The following is an 11,670-nucleotide window of genomic DNA, read 5'->3' as shown; positions in this document are numbered from 1 at the left end:
TGAGACAAACCCTGCATCCATCATGATAATGTCTCTATAAATATACCATACGTCTGGTCTTTATTTATACACATAATGCCTGGTTGGGGGAATTATTATTATCCCTGAATGGATGGAAGCAAACATCATCTGGGAATAACTCTGTTTATGTGGCCCACATGCCAAACAATACACAGAAGCAAGTTTTACTGTCCACCAGAGACTTCTATCAGGCAACACATCAACACCCGCACACCGCAGCACAGTCACATGTGTGCAGGCTGACAGAGGGAAGGTGGGAGGGACAAAGGGAAGAGGAAGAGAGGGATGAAGGAAGGAAGCGTGTGTGACTGTGACTTTAAGAGTCCACAAGCCTGGGCTGACGTTGGGAAAGTCGCCCAGTGGCTTTCTCATGACCCCTGAGGGGAGGCCGTCTTCCTTCTGGGTGCTCTAACGGTGATGAGACGTCACAAACATCCAGAGAAAAGAAATGACACAACACCAGTGTTCAAACTGTTGCTGTTACTCTCTCACTGTCTTCACATGCCTGTAAGAATAACTCATGTTGTTATATTCATGCTCTCACTAGTGACAGCCGCACATCCAAATATCTCCAAGCAACAAGTTCTGTTTCTCCTCTGCCTCTTTCCCACACTTTCTGTCATGTTGAGACTAAAAATATGATGTTTGTGGATATTTAAAAATAGGATGGACTCAGTGAATGTGGGGCAGGAGTTGAAACTTGTCAAACCTCTGATGGTTGGCCTGAACATGGTCTTTAGAGGTCAGACTTGAATATGTGCCGCGCTCCACACTCTTTAATCACTGCATTAATCCTGCGACTGTGACTTTAATTAAGGTGAGATAATGAGATCAAGGTGTTTACATTGCCCCGGGCTTCACTGAAGTCTTTTAATATAAAACTACATTAAAGTGTAGATGTTCGTGTCAGAGCCTCTGAGGGGGCGGTTAACATCTCTTACTAAAGATTTAAGAGAATGAGGCTGTACAGACAAGGAAACTGTACAGACTGCAAGACAACACACAGTGACTCAGACATACAAATTAACTAAGAGATGCTTGATAACAAACAAGAGACACAAAAGAAGAATATAAAGAAACACAAACACAACAAAATGACTGCAAGGAGACACAGACAGACTACAAACAGACTCAAAGTGACTACAAATCCACCAAACCTCACCACAAAAAGACGCACAATGACCAAAATCAAATCAAAGAGACAACAAAGACATGAGTCACTTCAATGGAGATGCTGAACAACTAGATAAATAAATAAATGGATTCAAAATAACTTCAAAGAAAAACTGAAGAAGTAATGTTGGGTCTTTTTTCTTTAAGATGAGCAGAGTTAGTAGACTTCAAATCAAATTCTGTCCTCCTAATCTGGACCAGAATTACCAGCAGGTATTAATAAATGCTTTTAGTATTGCAGGGCCGAAATGTTGACCGCATTCCTTTCCAGACAATGTTAAAGTCGCAGACAAATTCAGAATAAAATGATGAGAGTCTCTTTAAATCTGGGACACGCTCCTGTGATCTCTGTCCTTGGGTGTGAGCTGGTCATAAAACTACATGCGGACTGTTCTAACCCACTCTTTTTCTCATCTTGGCCTTAAGATAAAATCAAACTTCTTTAATATTATAGTAGATCTCTAGTCTTGTCTAATACAAATCAGGTAGTTCAATGACGTGACTATTAACCAACAGCCATTCAGTGCACCCTCGTCAGCACCAAACAGGAAGCTGAAAACAAGCAAAACAAACCTGGAGGTTCAACATCCTACAGTAAGCATGTAAGCAAAAAGCCCCGTTCTGGTTAATTGGTAAGCTAGCTTGCGAAAGCATACTTACCATAAAATGATATTGTGGTAGAACATTTTATCATTGTTATAATAATATTATTATCATTGTTATTATTATTATGGTGATGATGATGATGATGATGATTATTATTATTATTATTATTATTATTATTATTATTATTATTATTATTATTGTTATTAGTGTATTTTTATTTGTATTACTACATGTATCATCATTATCATTTTTATAATTATTATCGTTATTATCAATATTATTATTGTTATTATTATCGTTATTATTATCGTTATTATTATCGTTATTATTATTATAATTGTTGTTATTATTGTTGTTATTATTGTTGTTATTATTATCATTATTATTATCATTATTATTATTGTTATTATTATCGTTATTATTATCGTTATTATTATTATAATTGTTTTTATTATTGTTGTTATTATTATCATTATTATTATCATTATTATTATTGTTATTATCATCGTTATTTTTATTATTAGTTGTAGTAGTAGTACTATTTCAACAGAAGGACAGTAGTAGTATAATGTGGTGTTACATACATTGTGCTCAGTTTGACCAAATGTTGTCTTTACTTGGACTGGTCAGCTAGTTTGGACTGAATTGCACGTTTAACCCTAACCCTTTTGATACTTCCCTACTAATGACACAACAAAACTGCTGCAAAGAAACACAAAAACAACTTCATGAAAGTCTAAAATCATTCCAAAGTAAACATAGACAAACCTAAAAAGCTGCAAAGCGACACGCACTGAATATGGAGAGATATAATGACAACATAGAAATGCACGCAGACTATAAAGGGACTAAAAAAGACTAAATAGAAACACATCAACACAGAAACAGAGAATGAACACTATTGGTTATAAAACCACTCTGAGATAAAAAGTCAACATAAAAACACAATAAAGACGCACACACACAAAGTTCTCACAAACAGAGAGAGTTGTAAAATGGCTAAAAAGAGATGGACATAAAAAAAAAGTCAAACATCTCTACGAGGGGCTGTGGGATCAGGAATGATGTGGCTGTTTGGTTTGTAGTCCTTCTGATCTCATTATGTAATTTCTGTTTGTAGTTTTCTCTGACTTACTACAGCACAGGATGGCTAAATATAGGGACGTGGAACCTTAGGGATTAGCAGCTAAAACATGTTTTACCATGAGAGAACATTTTGACAGAAAGAAATTTTGCAAGGTTATGAAGTCACAATGTGAAAGGAGAACTCTGTCTGACTTCTCCTGCGGTGCTGGCTCTCTCTTCATCCATCACTGTGAGGGTTTAACCTATTCTAATCCCCCTGCAGGTTCTTGTTATGCTGGGCCATGTACACAGCGCCAGTGGGTGTAAATACACAGGATTACAAGAGGCTGTCGATTGGACAGCAAACTGCCTCGGCCTGGGACAAAAAACTGCACTGTTGTATTTCTGTGTCATTAGGTATGGATAAATCCCTCAATCTCCTTCCTCAAATCAAAATTGCACCAGTTGCTGAGAATGCATACATGAGGACTGCGGCCTTCAGACGGCTCTAATCCTGGCTCAAAGCGGAAGGGGCTTTGCCATCCATTTGGTATTATTCTAAGAAATAGGCAATTAAGGATAAGGCTAAGGTTGTAAGATGGGTGGACGGCCTGGCACGGGCCTCAGGGGATGTGTAATATATTTGAAATGAGCAGTTGTCAGAGTAACAATAGGAGGTGAAACAGGAAGTCAGTGTGTCATATATAGAGTATGCCAGTATGCCAGGCTGTGTTGTGTTATAACGGGGAGGGGATCAGTGCCCTAAGTGGCCCTGTGTTAGAATAATACATGAAGCTAAAAATAACGCTCTCATTCAATCCTCTAACCCTCCCAATCAGCAGACTCCCTCACCCTCCAACAGAGCCTCTGAAGCTCACATGGACTGACCTTGTTAAATAAGTAAAGTCCACTGTGTGACCCACCTGAAAACAAATGAAGATGTTTTGCATGCCAGATGGCGAGTCCGCAGAGGAGAGTAATCGTACAGCTCTGGGGTCCAGAGATAAGGTGCGGCTCATGCATTGTTGGTATGAACATGACAGAGGATGTCCAGCCTATCGAGTGTGCTTGAGTAATTCGTATCTCTTTCAAACACAGAGCTAATGTCAGGATGAAGAAGAGGCTCCTCACAGCGCACTCTGTCACTGTTTTCTGGGAGATGGGAACGTCTAAAAATAGTCTGGACCAGGGTTTTTCTGGATTTCCACTGAAGAGGACCAAGTGTCAGAGCAAATTCTCAATGATGTTTTACAATGTTTTCCTGACGAACAGACCGGCTGACGAACACACTGGCTGACGAACAGACCGGCTGACGAACAGACCGGCTGACGAACACACTGGCTGACGAACAGACCGGCTGATGAACAGACCGGCTGACGAACAGACCGGCTGACGAACAGACCAACTGATGAACAGACCGGCTGACGAACAGACCGGTTGACGAACAGACCGGCTGACAAACAGACCGGCTGATGAACAGACTGGCTGATGAACAGACCGGCTGACGAACAGACCGGTTGACGAACAGACCGGCTGACGAACAGACCGGCTGACGAACAGACCGGTTGACGAACAGACCGGCTGACGAACAGACCGGCTGACGAACAGACCGGCTGACGAACAGACCGGTTGACGAACAGACCGGCTGACCAACAGACCGGCTGACCAACAGACCAGCTGATGAACAGACCGGCTGATGAACAGACCGGCTGACGAACAGACCGGCTGACGAACAGACCGGCTGACGAACAGACCGGCTGACGAACAGACTGGCTGATGAACAGACCGGCTGATGAACAGACCGGCTGATGAACAGACCGGCCGATGAACAGACCGGCTGATGACCAGACCGACTGACGAACAGTTAGCTTCACAATCCATCTCAGTGACCAATTTAAAGCTCCTCTATAAGAAACACATCAGACAGCTTCTCCTCACAATCTTTTTTTCATCATTTGTAATAAGCTTAGAAGTTTCATAGTTCATAAAAAAAGGTTCTTCTTAATTACTATTAATATTATTATAACTTTTTGGAGCCCAGAACTACTCCTTGATGTTGCTGAAGTTTACTGGGAACCATCACCTACACTGACACGGATCCAAAGAAACAGCTCAATCCCAAAGCAGAAATAAACAACCACAAGTTGTTTTATTTTGGAAACTTTTAACTTTAGTTTGTGCAAACCGTCTCCAGAAATCATAGACTGAGTAAAAGGGTTTGAGTCTGGACAAAAATGAATAGCACAGAGTATCAAGGTAAAAACTAAACATGCCAAATAAGTACCTAAAATGAAGCCACACTATGAACATTGTTAGCAGTGCCTTTCACTCAAAAGTCAAAGTTCTGGTCGCTTGCTGGTTCAATCTCTTCAGAGTAAAAGTTGCTTTTGGATAAGCGTGAACATTTGTAGAGTTTATACGAGGAACAGTGGACCGACAAAACCCACAGCTCCCATAGATCGCATGTTTGTTTGGCTCCGGTTCAAAATACAGATCCAGGACTTTACTGTATGTGTTTGATTAACTGGGGGGCGGCTGTGCTCAGTAGCAGAGTCACTCGTCCATCAATCGGAAGTTCGATCCCAGCTCCTGCACTCACATGCTGAAGTGTCCTTGGTCAAGACACTGAACCCCAAATTGCTCCTGCTGTTGGTCAGCGGTGTGTGAATGTGTATGAATGAGGTTATCTAATACTAATGGTCCCTTACTATAGCAGCCTGTCAGTCGTGAGTGAATGAGTGAATGTGACTAGCAGTGTAAACGTGCTTTGAGTGGTCAGAAAGACTAGAAAAGTGCTGTATAAGAACAAGTTAATTTACCTTTCACCTGGGACAGATGCAGAAGTAACAGCAGTGTTGGGTTTAGGAGGAAAAAGAGACGACTTCTATCTGTGCTCAGGATTTAAGAAAATACACAAAGGGGAGGAGCTGGACCGGACACTTGTGATACTGAAACTCCTAATCAAATGATGAACATTTACCAATCAGAGAGAAATAATCTGAGATTAAAGATGTTCTGCCTCTGTGGTTTGTGTACCGTTCAAGCTGTTAGAATAACAAGCTTAATGAGGCACACTGCCTATTGAACCTGGACTAATGTAATCACATTAGCTGATCCAAACACACGCTACTCCGATAATGTTAATGTGTTTATGAAAAGAAGAAGCACAGATAATAATTAAGCAGGAAAAATCACAACAAAAGAGACCGAGCACTGAGGAGAGGACAGAATTCAGGTTCACCGAACTTATAAAGACAAGATTGTGTTTTTTCAGGTGTAACGGCGTAAACTAATGAGTGTGTTAACTATTACCATCTACCAGGATGCAATGTTAGTCTCATCCAACACCATGAGTTCATAGACTCCACGTCACAATGCAGGAGCAACAGCTTGGCAAACATAAGACCAAGGCCCCTGAGTTAAATCACAGTTTATTATCACAGATTTATTCTTTTTTATGTTTTTTTGGGGGGGGCTTTTTTGCCTTGATGAAAGGACAGCTGAAGACATGCAGCAAATGGTCACGGCCGGGAGTCAAACCGGTGACCTCTGCAACAAGGACTGTAGCCTCTGTATGTGGGCCCCTTAGACCGCTAGGCCACCAGAGCCCCTATTATCACTGATTTATAACTACGTGCGTTAGTCCTATTAAACACAGCACTGCTGGAGCAACATCATACCCACACTGACTCTCAAAATGAAGCTTGTGTTTTCAGTCTTCACTGAGCACAGAACATTAAACAAAGAAATCCTCCAGAACAAGCAGACCCGGGGATAAATGAAGCAGTGTCAGTCTGTCTTTCTGATGCTCTCCTGTGGACATATATGAGGGGCTGGGAGCTGAGCTGCCACCAGCGTGTTTACGGTTCACAATGTTTTAATGAGGTCTCCTCTTCTCCACATCCGAATAGCCAGTTCATCAAAGTTGGTGGAACCACTGAATAAATCCGTCTCACGTACAGATCTGTGTTTAAGGGACTGAGGAAGCATTCAGTGGGAAGTCAATCAATCTTTATATGTATATCGTCAAATCACACCAAACATTATCTCAAGACGCTTTTACAGACATAGCAGGTCCAAACCATACTCTGTTATATTATTAACAAAGACCCAACATCAAGACAGGATAAGATCCAGTCCCCTCTGAAAGACAGGACTCAGTCTGATCTCATCTTAATCCACCATTAGCATTGCACCTTGCAGTATTAATTTAAGCAAGTTACAGCAGCAAGAAAAATGTCCTTTTAACAGGCAGAAACCTGGAGCAGAACCAGACTCATGTTAGACAGACATCTGCCTCGGGTTGGAAAGTGTTTCAATGTCAGGTGGTCCTTACCTTAAAGGTGATTTAACAGGTAAACATGTGATTACTGAAGGTGGACCTGAAGCATTGAGCAGCCTTACATGTCTTTATTTCACATACTGATCCATCTGATGGTCTGATGGTTGTTTTTTTATTTAATGAATTGTCAATTAAAGGTCAACATCACCGACTGTGACGTCAGGCTGAGACTGACACTACAGTCACAATTCATAAACAGTCCCTTGTTTCTGCTCCTGAGTTGTCCCTCGAGCTGAAAGAACAAGTTACTGCTCTCCTGTCTTGTGTTGTATCTTAAGGACTGTGTGGATTTTCTTAAACATTGGTGAAACACTCTTTTCTCATTCTCATTCTCTTCTCACTAAATCTAAAATGATTTTCTCTGGACCCTTGCTCCATCAGGTTTCTGTTTTCTGAGCTCCTCTTAGCAGTCTCGTCATTCTCCTCTGCCCTGATTTCTGACAGAGACTCTAAAGGAGGCCTGGTCTTGTTTGTCGGAGGATGTTTGCTCACTTCCTGCTCTAACACACTCGGCTCCATCGGGGACTCAAGGAGCGCTCTGCTTTCCTGTTGCCACCGGCTGCTATTCATGAACGCTTCCTCTCTGTATCAGGGGCGCGCCGTGTTTTCGGGACACACCTGCAGGGCGATTGATGGTGAGTCAAACGCTGAGGTCAAGGTCAGCTGCTGCGCTCGATTGTTGTCCTGTTGGGTCTGTGACATTGAATCACAGCTGCTGTTAAAACTCCAGATTAGTCACTGGGGGGCATTACTTGCAATCACTCCCTGACAAGCCTTGAAGGTGTCTGAAGCATAATATCATCACAGACGTTTGTGTGGGAGCATTTTTCAGGTATTACCCCTCCCTCAGGGCGTAGCAAGCAGGACTGAGATTGCCTGTGTCAGCGCATGTGATTGTTTTGGCAACAGAGCTGAAGAGCACACACAGGCTTTGGACAGCCAAAAGCAAATTCAGGCAGAGTTTGAAGCTCCTGTTGGCTTTCATGTGTCACAGGCTGAGGGAAAGCAACCAGGCTGTCTGAGGGAGCTAACGTGCACTCACCTGAAACAGATGGAGCTTCCTGACTTAAATGGATATGTCCTGTTTCTCCATCAGAGAGCGGAGGAGGGAGAGAGGGAGGGAAGGCCGGAAGAGAGGAGACTGTGAACGTTACAGTCCTGACTGCCATCAACAAAAACGTCCTTTACACTAATGCTGGAGTCGAGCAGAGACGGAGGGCCGGTGGAATGAAATTCGTATGATATGACAGGACGAGCAAGACCCTCGTGTTCTATTTAAAGTAGAGGATTTTCAGTCATACCTGAATCATGGGCCTTGATAGTTCAGTCATGCTCTCTGACGGAGAAGTCATCATTGATTTTCAGGCCCCGGCCCTTTGTTACAGCTGTACAGTTACAGATTATTGAAGCATCAGGACAACATTGCCAGCCAACTGCTTTCTTGTTGTTTTCAGTCTGGCATGATTTTAACAATTAATTTAACAGGATGAAGAACTCCAAGTGGCAGCTCAGCCTGCCAAGCCCCACATAGAGGGGGTGCTGTATTAGCATGAAAACATTATTTCCATTCAGTGTTTTTATCAGTTTCATCCATAGACTGCATAAATAATGGACGTAGTATCCGGGATGTCACCTATCTGTTTCTGAAGCTCTGTTTTGAAGCTAATTGTTGGTGGGAGCCATATTGGAAATGCTGAACTCAACCTAACTGCTGGTAAGCTAGTGTGTGGTAAAGAGGCGGGCTTTGAGCCTCCTCGCCAACAGCTACAGTGTTCCCGCCTGTCAATCAAGTCAGCTGAGCCTCTCATAATGGACAACTGGTAATCTTAATATCCTTGAAACTGCTGCATTATGAAAAAATTCATCCCCCGTACAGTGTGTGCCGATCAAGAAACAAGCTATTCAGACTACACTCCTCTTTTGTACCAGGCTGTGAACATGTATATTTCTGCTGTAAAGATCGGCTTTTTTGAGTGGGTGTGTATATGGTTTCTGGTACTTCCGGAGCCAGCCTTAAGCGGACACTCGAGAAACTGCAGTTTTTAACACTTCCGCATTGGATTCAATTCTTGCGGCCGGAGGTTGCAGCATGGTTTCATCACAGGTGCCTCAGTTTTAAGAGGAGAAGACCTCTTTAGATCCAACACTGAGGAAATCCTGATACAACAAGAAGAGGTCCTGTGAACCAGCGTCTCAGCTGGCAGCCCCCTGGTTCTCCCCTGAGGGCTGGATGGTTATTTTAACAGTGGGCTGCTTTGGTTTTGAAGGTTTAATCACCTGGTTGCTTGTTTTTGAGGGACACCTCCACAGAGGATTCAGCACCAGGTAAAAATCCTGTACTGGAGGGTTATTTTGAGACTGCAGTGATTTTGAAAGTTTACTTTTCAGGGAAGCCCTAGAAAGAGACACCGGAAACTTCTCCAGAGAACCATCTCTGTCAAAGTATCTTTCGAAACATCATGGCGAATCGTAATAATCTCATAATGCGTAAAATTATGCTTCCCTCAAGATGCGGCTGTTAAAATTTTTACCTGAATGAATCATTTAAAGCTTCTCATTCCTTAAAACACTTTCAAAATACTCATGCAGCTGCACAGTGCCCCAATTTTCCAAATCAAAGAGATGGCAGGGGAAAGCAGGCTGCTGTACAGTACAGCTATCAGTGGAAGGAGGAGTTTATTACATTGCTAGAGAGTGTCATGCCGAGCCAATGTTGCTGCAGATATAAAGGGATTATTCCTCCCTGGAAGACATAATCATGTGTAACACACTTGTTTCAAATCCTGTGAAAAACAAACAGGTGTTTCAGCTTTAAACACACCTCTTCATCCTCTAACACACACACACACACACACACACACACACACACACACACACACACACAAACACACACACAAGAACCCCCAGACACACACCGTTTCTCGGGTTTACTCATTAGTCATTAGGATGTGACAAAAACTCGATTCAGTGCCATTCCTGAAGACAGGAATGAGGAGATGTTTCAAAAGTAGGGCAGAATAAATATAGTTTATGAGAAAAACAGCCACAGGAGGTGAGATTTATAGAAGAAGATCAAATCAGTGAAAGTTTTGAGTGGAAGTCACATCGGAATACATTTGGAGTGTGAAGCTGTGTGCCATGTTTTCACTATTTGAAATGTTTTACATAAATAAGGTGCCTTAATGGTGTTATTTGGTGTATCATAAACGCATGCCTATTAATAAATAACGAAAGGCATGAAAACAGACTCACCTGAGAGCCCCCACAGGAAGGTAAAAGAGAGCAAAGTAAGTTTCCTGGAAGTGGTATAGACCTCCATGGTTGATGTTTCCACTCCTGCTGTGTTAATGTCCTTTCCCTGCGTTATAGATGAGCTCTGCTGCGCCTCAGGCAAAGCTCTCCAAGTCTGTCAGGTGGTTTTTCTTCAGTCTCCCAGCAGGCACGAGAGCCGGGGTAGGTAAGGGACACTTCAGGTGAGGGGACTGTGGACGCCGTCTGATCCCGCAGCCCGAGGACTCTCTCTCTTTTTTCTCTCTCACTTTGCGATGAAAGAGAAGTGTGAAATATAACAAAACCTCCGACACTGACGCTCCTCCGGCACTCCTCTCCGTCTTTTGCTCACGATCAGCTGCGTCCTCCTTCTCCAGACGGCAGTGGGAAGCCGACAAGTCCGCAACTTGTCATCCTGTGTCCTTTTTTTTCTGAGAGAGAGAGAGAGAGAGAGAGAGAGAGAGAGAGAGAGAGAGAGAGAGAGAGAGAGAGAGAGAGAGAGAGAGAGAGAGAGAGAGAGAGAGAGAGAGAGAGAGAGAGAGGTGCCTCTTCTATCTGTGAGCTGCTGCATGTGTCGTCTGATGCTTCCAGAAAATCCGCTTACAGCCTTCAAAATAAATCTCAATATAGATGTCAGCCGTTTTAACTGAACGCTAGGAATGACCGCCTGCTCTTATTTTGAAAGCAGACATTTTGACATCCGCTAAATGACCACCTGTGTCCAATTACTTGATTGATACACCTGTCCCGGTTAGCGGCGGTATGTGCAGGTGCAGAACACACTCAGCCTACCTCAAACAATACCTCATGACACTCTGAATATAATCCAGAAAATAATATCTTATGTGGATAAGGGGACTCAGGGAACGGTACTACTTTTCTTACAGATTTTATAAACCACACTAACCAAATGCAAGGTGCCAATCATCCATATAATACGGTGGCTGGGAAGTGCAAATGCAAATTTACAAAAGATGAAACACTTTTAAAAAGTTGGAGGCAAATTTACATTTGGAAAACATTTTTACATTTGATAAAACAGAATTACACTAGCAAAACACTTTTACCAAAACAAATTTATTTTTAACCATCTTGTTACCCTCAAATTTCCTAACATCTTTTATCCTTGAGGTCAATTTGAACAGCAATTTAAACCTCCAGAAACTGATTGTTACCCAGGTTTATGTGTCAGG

General features: G+C 42.5%; 1 protein-coding gene across 1 annotated transcript in view; it reads right to left on the bottom strand.

Moving 5' to 3' along the window:
• esama (endothelial cell adhesion molecule a) overlaps positions 1 to 11,050 on the bottom strand; it is an 88,265-nt gene extending 77,215 nt beyond the window's left edge. Inside the window, exon 1 of the mRNA XM_034682825.1 lies at positions 10,460 to 11,050. Coding sequence (XP_034538716.1) covers positions 10,460 to 10,526 — 67 coding nt within the window. The 5' untranslated portion in view covers positions 10,527 to 11,050. The remainder of the gene's footprint in view (positions 1 to 10,459) is intronic.
• Positions 11,051 to 11,670: the final 620 nt, after the last annotated feature.

Source organism: Notolabrus celidotus, chromosome 5, assembly GCF_009762535.1.
Source record: "Notolabrus celidotus isolate fNotCel1 chromosome 5, fNotCel1.pri, whole genome shotgun sequence".
Lineage (NCBI taxonomy): Eukaryota > Metazoa > Chordata > Actinopteri > Labriformes > Labridae > Notolabrus > Notolabrus celidotus.
Note: the sequence above shows the minus strand (reverse complement) of the source record. Positions and strands in the feature narration are given on the sequence as shown.